Raw genomic sequence first — 14,100 nt, 5'->3', positions numbered from 1 at the left:
TCTCTTCCTGTGAAGTTGCTTTTCTCGATGATTTCTGTTTATAAACCATGGGTGTATCTGGAGAGGTAATTCCATCCCTGTCATTGCGAATAGTGTATCTCAAGAGCTGCTGGCATCTCTGTAGTTTAATGCTGGACAGGGAAGTTGCCTCCAACCCTTAACATTCTGGCCTTGTCCTTACTCATCCCATATTAACAACATCATTAATTATCACATTTTTCTAGCAGCCTCAGCCCCGCCAGCAGAGTCCCGGAGTGAGGCGCCCGCGGGATACGAACCGGTGGCTGCAGGACTCGAACCGGGAGCCGCGGGACTCGAACCCGCGGCCCCTCGGCTGCGGGGGGCGGAGCTTCCTCCAACGGCGGGCAGGGCCGGGCGGTGCCGGTGGGTCGGGGGCGGCCGGGGATAACGGGGGGTAACGGGCGGGGGCGGCGGCGCGGAGGGCAGCGGAAGCCCCTGGGCTTAGGAAGAGCCGCCCGAGCCGGGCGGGACCAGCGGGGGAGCCCTGCAGGCCTGCCCGGGCGCGGGGGCCGCTCCCCGGAGGCGCTACCTCAGGGCCCCCCCTCAGGGCTGCGGGAGGCCGCAGGGCCGCCCCCGCCCGGCCCCTCAACGCCGCTGCGCTCCCTCAGGGTCGGCGGGTGAGGGCCGTGCTCAGCGGGGGAGGCTCCATGCCGAACGGGACATCCTTGAAGCGTTCCCGGTTCCACTAATGCCTTGCAGAGCTCTGGCCCTTAGTCCCCTATGAGTTCATCAGTGCTGCGTTCTGCTTCGCCCCAGGTAAAAAGGAAAAAAAAAACCCCATGAAAGTGCCGTTAACAATCAGCTCTATTTTGGGTCGGAGGGTACTCATTGTGCTGCTGGCGGTTTGAGTCATGGAGCACAGGTGGTACCACCTTGTTCTGCAAAGGGCTTCAGGCAAGGGCCACAGGTGGTACCGCCAGCATAAGGAACTTCTTGGAATGGTCTCTATTTATAATATAAACACAGCTCAACTAAAAATAAACCCCTCGAGTTTATTATGAGAGAATTTGTCACTTCCTTGTGTTGAAATGCATTCCATGTCTCACCTTTTGCAGGCATTTAGCCCCAGTCACAAGAACAGCATCATTAAGAGGCAGAGGCAGGAACTCAAGCTTTTAATTGCAGAACTGAAAGATCGTGACAGGGAGCTCAATGACATGGTGGCAGTGCATGAGAGACACATCCAGGCCTGGGAAGATGATCGCCAAAAAATCCTGGCTTTGGCAGAACGCTGCAGCTTATTAACTAGTAAGTGTTGTGGTGTTAAGAATGAGATCTTGGTCTTACAAGTATGTTCAGGTGCTTCAACCCCTCAGTGACAGTTTTGCATCATATAAGGAACCATTTCCTACCCTTCAACCTCAAATTTTATTGTCTTTCTCCGAGATCCAAACTTCCACGCTGATGCTGAAGTGATCCGATCTTGAAGGGGGGTGATGATCTGATAACTGTCTCGTCTAAATGTGTAAATTGCTTCTGTGAATTCTTTAAAAAATAATCTGATTAAATAAATGTGGGGGAAGAGAAAAGTTTGCGACCTGCTGGTGAGTTACAGAGCCCTGTGCCCTGAGGTTCTGCTGCACAGCTCTGAACAAACACAAACCTGGTGGCTCTGAACAATCTCAGTGCAGAGCTCACCACGCAGTTTCTGTTTTATCTGACCTGGGGATCAGGGAATCCTCCTTCAGAGTGTGCAACATAAGCATCCAGGTCTGAATCGTGTGGTTTTAAAACACTGGGTTCAATTATTTCTGAGATTTAAGAAATTGCATGACAGCCTCTGAGCTGTTTTCTCACATATGACTTTGTCTCCTTCCTTTTCAGGTGAGCTGAACGAGAAAAATGCAGTTATAAAATCACTGACCAAAAAGTTAAAGGTTTTAGAAACCCAGCATAATGACAGTAAGATAACACTTGAAAACACACAACAGAAGTTCAAAGAGCTCACTCAGAAAGTAACAGATTCATCTCTTCAGTGCCAGGCTCTGGAGGTAAGGGTTGAATAATGGTCTGGTTTTTGTAGTCTGTGCATTTACAGGATGCCTGTGATGAACTGTAACATTCCAAAACTGAGACATGCAGGGTATTAAGACCCTTGATCACAAGCAAATGGGGGAAAATTTTTAATCCAGTCCTTTTTACTCCGGTTTGCTTCAGTTGTTTCTTGGGGAAAAAAATAATAACTTTGAATCACTGAAGTAATAGCTGACACTTATTTCTGTTCACTAGGAGAAAAATCAGAGTCTCCACTGCTCTGTTTTGGAGCTGTCTGCTAAAACAGGCCAGCTGCAAGCGAGGGAACAGGAGCTTCTCACAAAGCTTCAGCTGAAGGTAACACCTGGAACATCTGTCAGCTCAAGGGCACTGGATGTGGTCAAAGTGCAGTGCAGCTCATGGTTAATTCTTTGGCTTGTTAGAGAGGGGAAAAGCCATCATCAATAAACTGGTTTATTTTCATAAACAAGCTTATTTCCAAGATTTAATTTGGCAGTTTTTATCCTCAAAAGCTCAGAAAGAAATCTGTGAATCACTTTACTGCAGAAGGATGTACTGCCGTTTTGTCAAAACCCACCCATGATTGAAAAAATAAGAATTCATTGTGTTTCCTATTTCAGGACAAGGCCTTAATTGAAACAACTGATCAGATTAGTGAGGTTACATCTAAATTTAAGACACTGGAGAGTGCACTGCGTGCAGCAACGTTGGAGGAATTCAGTCGCACCAGAGAGCAGCAGGACCTCAAGCTGACACTGAAGGATGTCCTGGTTCAAGTAAATAAGATGAAAGGTAAATGTATCTGCTGGGCATCTAATTTAGTGTAGGCCAGCAGGATTCCTTTTCACTCTGAGAAATGCTGCACTGTGTTTTACAGATATCCTCTCTGAAAAGATGAAAGAAAGCAGCAATCAGCAGGAAGAAATCAGCCACCTGAAACACGAAAATGGCTGCTTGAGGAGTGAGCTGTTACTGGCAGGTGAGGGTGGGCAGTTTTCCTTTCATGCCTTGGCTTTCAAGGGCTCAGAGGCTTCTGGGCAGCAATTCACTGACATCTGTGAAGGAGGCAGCTTGTTACCCGCCTTCCTTGCAGTTTAATAAAATTATATCCCCTGTGTGCCATTCTTCTGTGGAAGCAATATCTGGGGCTTCTGCAGGGACACTTTGGATAAAATCTTGTGAAAGCACAAAGTTCACCAGAGTGATTACACAGAGAGGAGTAAGTGGCTCGAGGGATTCTCTCCTGGAAATGTTGAGACTTTCTCTTCTCTGTTGCTTTCTTTAGGTGATGGGTTTGGTTTAGGCTGGTTTAATGTGCAGGCCTTGGTAAACTGCATCTCACTCTCCATAATGCCTTTGGGTTTGGGTGGAAGAACATCTGGTGCTGCAGTGGATGAGAAAGGTCACTGCAATATTCTTGGGGACAACCACAGAGACCTTGAAAGATTAGGTGGCCAAAAGTGTCCTCTGCTGTGAGATAATTTTCTTGCTTATCATTTTTAGTCTGCTATTCCCTTTGCTAGATCTTCATTCCATGTCTCATTATTTTAAAACCAATAGAATTGGGAATTGTTTCACTGCGCTTTCCTCTACATGCATGAATTAGAATTAATTAACTGAATTTCCTTTATGCTTTCCTCTTTTTTTTCCTCTTTCCCTTTTCTCTTTTCCTTTCTGAAAACATTAAATAAATCAGTCAGTGAAGAACATTATTGCTGCTAATAAAATGATGTCAGATGCTGATGAACAGTTCAAGAAAAATCCTTGGTTTTCTTTTTTCTTGAGAGTTTTATGCTCTTTTTATCTGGAGGAGAAACAGGTCCCATTGATCTTAAGAAAACACTTTTGTTTTGTTTTGTACCACCTTCTACTGCTACAGACACAGCATTAACAATGCACTTGCTTTGTGTCTATTCACCTGAAGTAATAAAAATAATTATCATCTTTTGAAACAGTGGAGGAAGCACAGAGAAAGGATCAACTTTATCAGTTTACCAAGTCTAAGCAAGTGAGGATTGAAAAAGAATTGTCCAGTTTGCGACAGGTACAGCCCTGATTGTGTTTGCTCTGAGGTTAGGGGAGCATTTTCAGTAACACCAGACCTGTGTGGAACAGTGTAAAAAAACCTAGATCTAGATATTATTGATTAAGGAAAAAAAAATCTGATTGTGCCTTGCTGGGATCCTTGTAGAATGTTGATTTATTTCATTTGGGGTTGAGCTGAGAAGCCCATGGTGCTTCCAGGCTTGGGAAGTCACGTGGAGGGCAGCAGGATTGGGATTGCACACCTGCCCAAGGTAAACTGAGCAGAGGAAGGGACACAATGTCCTGGCAGATCTGTTTTTCACAACTTAAACCCTGTGTGTTCACCTGCTCTCAGCTGAGGTTCTCAACGCTTGTTCCATTTTTTTTTAATTACAAATAATTGATGGGTAGTTACCTTCTCCATTAGCAAAAAAATCCACTGCAGTGAAAGCCAAATCCCATGATCATCATCCATGTCCTGTAATTCTGTAGCTGTGAACAACCTAATAACAACATGTATTAAATATCTGGTAACAGTAATGATATTTCATTTATTGTTCAGTGCAGTTCCATCTTAGAAGAACATTCTAAATTTCTAATGGAAATCCTGTTTATTGCTGCAAAGTGTTATTTTCCTGAATACATGCAGGGATGTCCTCTTAGATTTGGAAGTCTTTGTCAGTAGTTTGACTACAGGTGTTGGTTTATAGAAACATTCTGAGGATGTTTTTGGAACACAAGCACTGTGGTGCTACTGGATGATGAATTCCTGCACCCAGACATTCCCTAATGCCCCTCACTGCCTCTGACAGGTCTGTGTAAAACAGCAGCGGGACTTACACTTCCTTCACATCAACTTGGACAGCTCTGATGACTCCAGGCAAAAGCATGAAAAGGCAGCAAGGGGAAGGAGGTAAAGATATTTTCAATTTTTTTTTTCTTAAATAGTTTGTCCTCAAAGAGAGACTTCAGTGTTCAGCCCAAACTAACATCCTGCCAGGGGTGTGTGCTGGGTCAGGATGGCTTTGCTGGACTCCACCACAAACACCCAGTGAAGCTGTCAAGTACTTTGTGTTTTATTTGGTGAGGAGAGACCAGGAACATCAGTCACAGACCAAGTGTTGTAGCAGGCCAGACAGCTCATGATTTTTTTAGAAAGTGAACTAGTCTGGTGGTAAGAATGTTAATCTGGCTCTCTACTACTTTTATTTAAAAAGCAAAGTTTATTTTAGGAAGTAAACTTAGATAATTGGTGCACACCCTGGAGCTTCAGATAGAATCACCATACTGTGAAAAACACGAGGGAACTCTCAGACTGATTTTGAAAAGTAACAGCCAAATCTGGGCAGGTTTTCTGTGGGGTTTTGGCAGGGTGCAGCTGCCTGGTGGTGTGGCAGCAGCCTGTGTTCTGTAGAGCTTTAGGAGTGCTCTTGGGGATTCTCTTTACCTGCAGTGTTTCTGACTTGTTTTTGTCGTGCTGTTGTAGCACAGGGGCCACACTCTCTGCCTCTGAGAGCCCCAGCGAGACAGACAAGGGTAGGACTGAGGGCAGCCACGGGATGGAGGAGCGTGGAACTGCACCAGTTCCAGCAAGTAGGGTAAAACCCAGCCCTGAGATGTGTGAAGTAGATAATAGCCAGTTACTGAATGCTTCAGACTCGGAGGAAACTGCCTCAGCGTCCTTAAACCAGAGTCAAAAAGTTGAGAAAGGCTTGGCCGGCCCTGCGGAAGAAGGAGAAAAGCAGGATGTTGCATCAAGCTTTGATGAGCTAGACAGTGAAAAATTCCATGAGGCAAACAACACAAGGCCATTGAGAAACAGGGAAATTGGAGAGGATGGAGTGAAAAGCAGAAACCGAAAAACCTTGGAGGTGCCTTTGCCTTCATATGATCAATGGCTTAACATCAAATCTCGTGCAGATTTGCAAAGCACAATGATCCAGAACAACATCACGTCTGACAAAACCAATAATGACAACAAAACCTGGGAAGACAGGTCTGACATTGAGCCTGGCCAAAAAAGCAGAGAGACTCCTGTGACCTGCAAGTCTGAATCTGATTCCACTATTTATAACTTCATTGTAAATAAAGGTGAATGGTGGAAGCCACTGTCAGATCAGGAATGGCTGGAGATTTTCAAACCCAAAAAGAGAGATAGAAATGCGTGCCGTGGAAAAGATTACAGCTGTTTGGGGACTGCACAGAGATGAAATGTACCTGCTCCAAAAGGTTATGAGTTTGTTGCCTTTAAGAAAGAAACATAAACTAGACTTAAGTAGAAATTTAGTTTTATAAGCTCTCAGTATTATCTCAAGCTATGTTTAAAGTAACTGCTGTTTTAAATTTAGTCTATCAACCTGAAAAGTAACAAATTTAAAATAAAAATAGCTCTTAAAGTACCATGATTCTATTTTTATGCATTTATTTTTTCTCCTCTCTTATCCCCAAGAGCCGTGTGGGCAGGAGAAGCTGCAATACCATATAACCTAGCCAAATAAACGAATTGAGAAAATCTTATGATTTTTTTTGAAATCCCAGGTGTTGCTTGTAATTCTGATGGGTCAAATATGTTCTGCCCAGAGCTGGACTTGCACAGTGATGTTTCTGTGAGGCAAGAAACATATCCAGGTTTTGTGTGATGCTTTAGTGACTATCTTATTTCTATTGAAAAATCTCATCTTGGCCAGGCAAGAATGTAGGACACAGCTCTGAGCACAGACTGCTGCCTCTGTCAGGGCAAGAAATGAGATGGCAAGATTTAAAGGACAGCAATCTGTCCACTCTCCAGTTTTGGGACTCTGTCCTTCTCTTTGTGCTGTGGGAGGAAAAGGACGTGGTTGGGGACGAGCAGGATGAGGTTTCCAATGCTGAGAAGTGTCAGAAGAAGACTCAGGTGCCTCAGTGATGTTGGAATGTCTCCGAGATAAAAAACCTGCTCTGCATTTACAGGAGTGGCTTTGTGCCTGCATAAGCAAAGGCATTCAGAGCTGGGACTTGCTGTGGATTTGTTCTGTTAGTTCCTCTATTTCCTTTCAAAAAAAAAAAGAAGATTTACCAGCTCTATTTTAGAAGGATTTCTGAAGTTTCCCAGCGATTTCATAGCTGCTTTTTAGCCAGAGGAGAGGAGCCTTCCAGCTGGTGGTTTGACAAGCACAGTGAATGAACAGCTGTTTAAACCTGCTCACACTGTTTGCCAGCAAGCCTGCCCAGCATCCAAACAGATTCATGTTGTGGAATGGAAAGATCTGATGTGTGGATGCTTTCATTCTGCGTGGCTTTTGAAACAGAAATGTTGTAGGAATTGTTGCTGCAGTGAGACAGACCTGTTCAGAAACAAGGTGAATGGGCAGCCACTGAAAAAGAATGCTGGCCTGGCACATTCCCACGTGCCTCAGCTGAGCTTCACACGCCGTGTGGGCTCTCTCTGGTCTCCACTGCCCATAAATCACTGAAAAGACTCCACTGCCCTTCTGTCTGCCCTGACCTTTCTTATCAACTCCCCCAGCAGCACCGATGGTACACTGCCATCCCTCCAAATCCCCTCTGAGGCTGCATCATGAAAGCTGCTTTCACTTTTTGTCTTGCCCTGTTTGTCTTGTCCTTGAGTGAATTTTAAGGGAAAAGGAACAAATTCAACCTGGGCAGTGCAGCTAGAACAGATCTCCTCCAGTTAGGGAGGGGCTGTGCTACCCAGTTGGGATTTGCTGTTGAGCTCTCCAGTTTTCTTGATGCCCACATTTGGTCCTGGGGCCCTGCTAATTGGAGATGGATTGACTCAGTGCAAATCCCTGACTGTCTGCTCTCCAGCCTCTGCTGACTCGGATTTGCCAGGCAATAAATCCCCGCCCGTAAATGGGGGGAAGGCAGGAGCATTGCTTGTGTGAAGGGATTAATGGCACAGACCAAACACAACATCCCTCCTGGGACTTGAATCTGGATCCTCCAGTTTTCCAGTGCTGCTTTTGGAGTGCTGATGATGTCGTTTGTGTTAAGGGAAGGGTGCTGGCACCTCCCTGTCAGCCCAGCAAATATTTTTGCCATGAGTTCCTGAGTTCTGGAGCAGCCAACGAGGAGGCTGTTAACAGTCAAATGCCTTCCCCAGTGGCAGAGGGGATTGTGAAATCCCACAGTGCAGGAGTCATTTCTGTGTGCTCTGACTTGGTGACTTCATTCATGTTGGGCCAACGTTTGCTGCCTTTGGATTTTTATCTCAATTCAAGTTTTACAGATGGAGCATCAGCAGGTTCTTGTTGAGACAGCTTGGGCTGGACTAAACCACCCATTTCTGAGCCATTTCCTTCCCTCAGAATCAAACCTGTGTCCCCTTCCTTTCCAGACAGGCCCTGCTCATCTCATCTCACATCCCTGTTCCAGGCTGCTTGTTCCCTCACATCTCCACAGAACCTTTCCAGAAACACAGACATGAGCTTTTTTCTCTTAAAAAAAGAGCCTGTTTTATCCCATTTTAATGGGAGAAGTGAAATGGAACACGGCAGACACTCCTGAGCTGGCAACTCTCATGAGGGCTTTTTCCTAGATTGAATGTCACTTAAAATACACCTATTTGTAACAGTCTTGCCAGGTATGGAATGCATTGTTACACCAAAATAAGGATCTAAAGAGTATCTAATGAAATGTCATCAATTCAAAGAGCATATTTGTTTTAAAATCCACATCTTTTTTCATTATTTGCCAGTCCGGGCAGGGTTAGCACTCTGCCTCTCTTGTCTTCAGAAGTTGATGAATGTGATTTGCTCCTATATTTAAAAATAAATAAACCCAAGCCTATTTGGGAAAGCTCTCCCGTGACCTCTGAAGTGAGATGATGACTGTAAAACACTGTGAAACTCCCTTGAAAAGTACACCTACAAACATTAATTTGCCTAATGGTTGATTAGATCCTAAAAGGGATTTGGGTGTGAGAGAGGAGCGAGCAGCAGAGTATTGGGAGGAACAGAGTATTGCCTTTCACGTGCTCTTTGCAAGGTTAAATACACAAGCACATGGTCATGGAGCTGGTTGAGACTGGTTGAATGTCAAACCCTCGTCCTCAGAGGATGAAATTCATCTAGGGGAGCTGTTAAACATGGGAATGCTCTGAGGAGCAGGGTAATCTCCCAAGGTCCTTGGTTTCCTTGGCTCAAGGCCCACGGTTATTTATGTCATGCCACGATTCTCCCTTGAAAGTTTAAAAAGGATGTTTCTGCCAATGTCTTAATTTTTTTTTTTTAACAGTGAAGGAAACATGGATCTGAATTCCCTGCACGTGCCTTCTCCTCTATTGACATCCTCTCAGAAGAGCAACCTGACTCAAAGTTCTGAGGAGTTCTCTGATGAAGATTCCCCTCTGGACATCAGTGACTTGGCAGTGACTAAACCAACAAAGAGATACTCCGTGAAACCAGTCAGTATCTTGTTGCACAATGTCCTTGACTGATTTTAAGGGGAATTATGGGGAATTATGACTGATGGTAGGAATGCAAATGTCTCCTGGCATGGAAGAACTGAGGATTCAAATGATGAGACAGCAGGCTTATGGCATAAGTGATGACATATTTTTTTAAAAAATAACTCCTTGTTGCCTCAGTATGTCTTGGACAGCATAAGTGTCAAGGAGTTTTTAAAAAATGGATAAGGTTTTGGAATGAAAAACTTCAGGAAAATGGATGCTGGCTAACTGGTAATTCCACTAAATATCTGAGCACACGTAGATGCAGTTATCAGAAGCTATTGAACATTGTTTCTTTCCTGTTCTGCTTGGTCTTCCCTCTTCTTTATATCTTTATTCTCCCCTTTATCCCTGAAGTACCTCTCTTGTGAGTGCTCCATATGGAGCCTGTGGAAATGTGTTAAAAAGGGCACTAGGAAAGAGCTCTGTGTTTATAAGGAACACCAGCAGTTAGAGTTTGTTACTTTGCAGTATTTGAACAGAAACATTTCAAAATCAAAATGCCGATTCTTGGTGCTTTATAATTCTTTGAAATCCTCAAAGAAAAAAAAAAAAAAAAAAAAAAAAAAAAAGAAAAAAAGAAGAGAGAGAGAAGAAAGATAAAAGCTCCTTCCATAACTTTGTCTCCTTGTCTCCCTGTGTGTGTCCTGAAGGACACAAGCTCCCTGTTCTGGAAGCTGGAGCGTTCCCTGGCCCAGTCCCGACAGATGCTGGCTGAGCTGGAGCGCAGCCTTCTCCACACGAGCCCTTCCTGCATTGCCAACACCAACAACATGAACAAGGTGAGATTGTCCCAGGAGGAGGGTGAGGTGCTCAGGAATACTGATTGGGAACATCCTTTCCCTTATGCTTGGCTTGCAGTGCATTAGCAAAGCATGAGGAGGATATTGGTGATGAAGAGACAATTCCTGCCTTAGTGCTTGAATGTTTTATAGGATTCTGTTTGGCAGCTCAAGGTCATGACAGGATTTGACTCCTGCACGTGTCTGAACAGATGGAAGGCAGAAGTCATTTTGGGGCAAGCTGTAGGAGGTCTGGAAAAAAGTGAGCACTGGTTCTTTCTCCCTTGAAGCAAATGAGATGATTTCTGAGGCTCAGCACACACTCAGTGCTCTGCTGTCCCAGAGACTCCCAGTCAGAACTGGTTTATTATTACAGTCATGGAAAAGAGGGCAGTATAGGGAATGGCTGGTATATAGGACACTTTGGGTGTGAATTTAAACCAAAAGCTCAGCTTAAATAAATGCAGAGTTCTTGTGGGTTGGTAGTTTTAGCTCCTTCATTGCAGGCTCAGAGAATATATTCAGTGGTCAAAAAAAGGAACCTGTATGTAGCTGTCATGGCAGTTTATTTAATGAGCACAAGTGCTGATAAAGTTCCTGTTGAGTATTTGGGCAGTAGAAGTAATCAGAGAAAGGGTCACTTGTTCAGTGGATAAATATCCATAAGAACTTCTACCTTGTTTGACAAGCACATTGTACCTTTTGTCCCTAGAAATGAGCACACTAGTGCTGGTGTATATCCCAAAGGGAGGGTTTAGCCTCCTGCTTTCAGAGCAGTGCTGAACCCTCATCTTCATCCTCACAGCTATCACCTTCCCTCTAAAAAGTTTCACTCCTTTTAGCCTTAGATGAACTTGACCAGAACAACGTTGCTGTAAGGAGCAGACAAAGCCATTTTTATAACATTCAGAACCATAAACCCTTCGCTGTGCTGGGCCTGAGTGTAAAGGCTGCGTGCCAGCGTTTGCATAAACTGAAAGGATATTCTGTTCAGAAGTTCCTCTGCAGGATTTCATTCAGTGGCAAAGACAGCAGCAGTTTAGTCTTTTGCAAAGGCTCCTGAGTAGGAGGATTCCTGAAAAGCTCCTGCACACAGTGCTTGCTTGTGGCTCTTGCCCAGCCCCATCAGCTGTCTGGCTCCTCTCACTGCTTGGCACGTCACAGCTCGGCTGCTCCGGCTGCCCGTGACTCTGCTTTAGGATCTGATGCTGCATTTTTGAGCTTGGTAATTGGCTTCTCCTTCAGCTCGGGTGCTTTGGTGGATAGAAAATGAAGCAAACTCGTGTGTGGTGGCGGGAGCAGATCCTGAGCCACATCTGTGGGACTTTGATCTGTGTTCAGAGCGGTTCTGGGCAAAAACTCGTCAAGCGTGTTTGAGTTAATCTATGCAGGCCAGCTAACCTGTGCTTAAAACCAGGCTTACCTGGGGCTGTTCTAAACTGAGCTTCAGAATGTAATAAATATGAGATACAGGCTTCAGAATTTAATCAAGGGGAGTTGGTTCATGTTGGGTTCTGTGCCCTGCTTGGGAGGAGGAGGAGAAGGGGGAATTAAGAAGTGCACCCCTGCTGCTCACCAGCTTGAACCTGGCAGCTCTGGAAATTTTATTCTCTGAGTCCTTTGATTTCCATGCAGTGTTTTACATTACAATAGAAACAACAGAACTTGCAGGAACTCTTCACAGAAGCCAGTTACCTGCTGCAGAAGAAAGAGATGCTAAGCTTCCTTTTTTTCTCTGTGATGTTCCCTCAGCATGAAGGTGTTTTCAGCTTGATCTTTTTTGTTTGCTTCCTTCTTTATAAATGCATCTGCAATATTAATACACTTTATGGATTTTTGAGATGGGCCTGGAACAGGATTCTAAGTGCATTTCCAATAAAACTCTTGTGAGTACTGTAACAGCAAACAGATACTGAGTCAGCAAGTAGTTCCTTTAGTCAAATAATTAAACTTTTCTCAAGCATGTTCCTCATTCCCGAGGCAGTGCAGGTCCTGCACTCTCCTTATTATAGTTAAAACCCTTCTGTGTGTTACAGATAACAGGATCAAGGATGTGAACATTGTTGAATGAGAGATTGGGAAGTTTTTTCCAGTGCCAAGGCCAAGGGCTGTTTTAGGATACTGTTCCTGGGCTCAGAGCCCCAAAAGTAGAATATATTGAATAGAGCTGTTTCAAAATACCCAGAGCAGCCCTGCCCACAGCAGATTGGTTTTTTTCTTTTTGAATCAGGAAATTTCTCACTCTCTGATTATTTGTTCTCCTATTGTGGCTTGGATGCTTGCAATAGGCACCACCTTGTCTGGTTCTAAGGACAAAAGAGTAACCAGATATGGTTGAAATCTTCAACACCACATGAAACTGAATAAGGACCAGCAACAATGAGGAGAAAAACTGGCAAAAAAAGAAAAAAGCAATCTTCCAGTGCTGACACAACCCAAGTTGGTGCCTGCAAAGGGACGTTACCCCACAGCTGTGGGCTGTGACACTGTGTGACACCAGGTTTCTCATGTGGGAGCTGTGCTCAGCTCTCTCTTGGCTATTCCAGCTGCAGTCCCTGAGCTGTTTGTGCCCTGTGGAGCCAAACCTGCTGTGCCCTGGGCAGCCAGGCTGGTTTGCAGCAGCCTCGTGTTCTGCTGGTTCTGGAGACTCTGAGGCTTCTCTCAGAGCCTGTCAGGTCTGCAGAGTGCAGCTGATGGGGCACTTGGAGGAAGCTGAGTAGCTGCAATGCCAAACCTCCCTCTGTAATATTCCTGTGCACAGAGAGAGCTCTTCTTTTCCTAAAAAGAGCCCTGAGGTAAAAGCAGCCGGGGTTTTATGGGTTGAAGGCAGCACTCTGACTTGCATCCTGAAACCACTGATGTTACAAAGCTTCAGGAGCAAATCCCCAAAAGTGCTGAGCCCCGTGCTGAGGCAGCAGAGTGGGGAGAGCACGCTGAGCCTACAGAAATAATCACATTTGCCTCAAGTGAGAAAGAGCTGGTGGAACAAACACCACAATCCACTGTAGATCCATGACAAGAATGAGTGGCTCTCCAAGCCACTGCCTAATGCACTTCTTTTCATTTTCTTTTTATGTTAAAAAGCACTGAATCACTATGATCAGTTAGGTCAGAAGATGTGAAGCAGAACAGGTCCAGAAATAACTAAACATTTGTGCAGTTTCATATACAGAAGCGATTGAATTGATTTTGGTTGTGTTTGTTTGGTTTTAAATTGCTTTGAAACTCATTTGAGGGCAGGTGCACTGACAAACATCAGGGCAATTTCCTCCCTGGCTGCCAGTGATTTAGCCATTCTCATCAGTCACTTGCTTTTCCTCTAGAGAGAGTTTGGGTGGGGGGGAGTTGAAGAACTCAGGAGGAAAGCAGTGAGTAAAAGTGCTATATTCAGTTTTGGACACAGCAGCATGTGCCACTGCTCAAAAGTGGTGACTCAGTGGCTGGCCTGGGGCACAAAGATCACTCCTTTCCTCCAAAAAAAGAAAGATTTTATTTCCCAACACCCTGTGGTGGCCCTGAGACCGTTGCCTTTCTGTGAAGTACTTTGTTTACCTTTTCCTCTCTATATTTTTACTCTATGTTCTTACTCTGTTTGCAGTGTGCAAATGCGTGTAGTAAATTCCTGTAAGTGTGGTTGCTTCAGATATTTCAGAGGAAATGTTCCTGCTTAATAAAAATCTTTCCCATTTTCTGCAGAGGAAGAAGTTTTTTCCAGCACAGAGCTAATTCTGAGGACCAAAGATCACCGACTCGGCAGCTACAATGGAAAGTTACCTCATTTTTTTACGTGGTCCTCCTGAGTGTTTGAAAGACTCACAAGTGGCAAGA

General features: G+C 44.6%; 1 protein-coding gene across 1 annotated transcript; it reads left to right on the top strand.

Annotated features, from left to right (window-relative positions):
• The first annotated feature begins 405 nt into the window (after positions 1-405).
• CCDC62 (coiled-coil domain containing 62) lies at positions 406-13,958 on the top strand. The gene is given in 13 exon segments (XM_063415717.1): positions 406-777; positions 1,077-1,269; positions 1,846-2,012; positions 2,251-2,352; positions 2,637-2,808; positions 2,894-2,995; positions 3,972-4,060; positions 4,854-4,954; positions 5,528-6,243; positions 6,246-6,270; positions 9,277-9,445; positions 10,144-10,277; positions 11,933-13,958. Coding segments are annotated over 13 exon segments (2,103 nt in total). The 5' UTR covers positions 406-741; the 3' UTR covers positions 12,030-13,958.
• The last annotated feature ends 142 nt before the right edge of the window (positions 13,959-14,100 follow it).

The sequence above is a fragment of the Prinia subflava genome, chromosome 19, assembly GCF_021018805.1.
Source record: "Prinia subflava isolate CZ2003 ecotype Zambia chromosome 19, Cam_Psub_1.2, whole genome shotgun sequence".
In the NCBI taxonomy this organism is placed as follows: domain Eukaryota; kingdom Metazoa; phylum Chordata; class Aves; order Passeriformes; family Cisticolidae; genus Prinia; species Prinia subflava.
The sequence above is the reverse complement of the archived record's forward strand: the minus strand, read 5'-3'. Positions and strand labels throughout refer to the sequence as shown.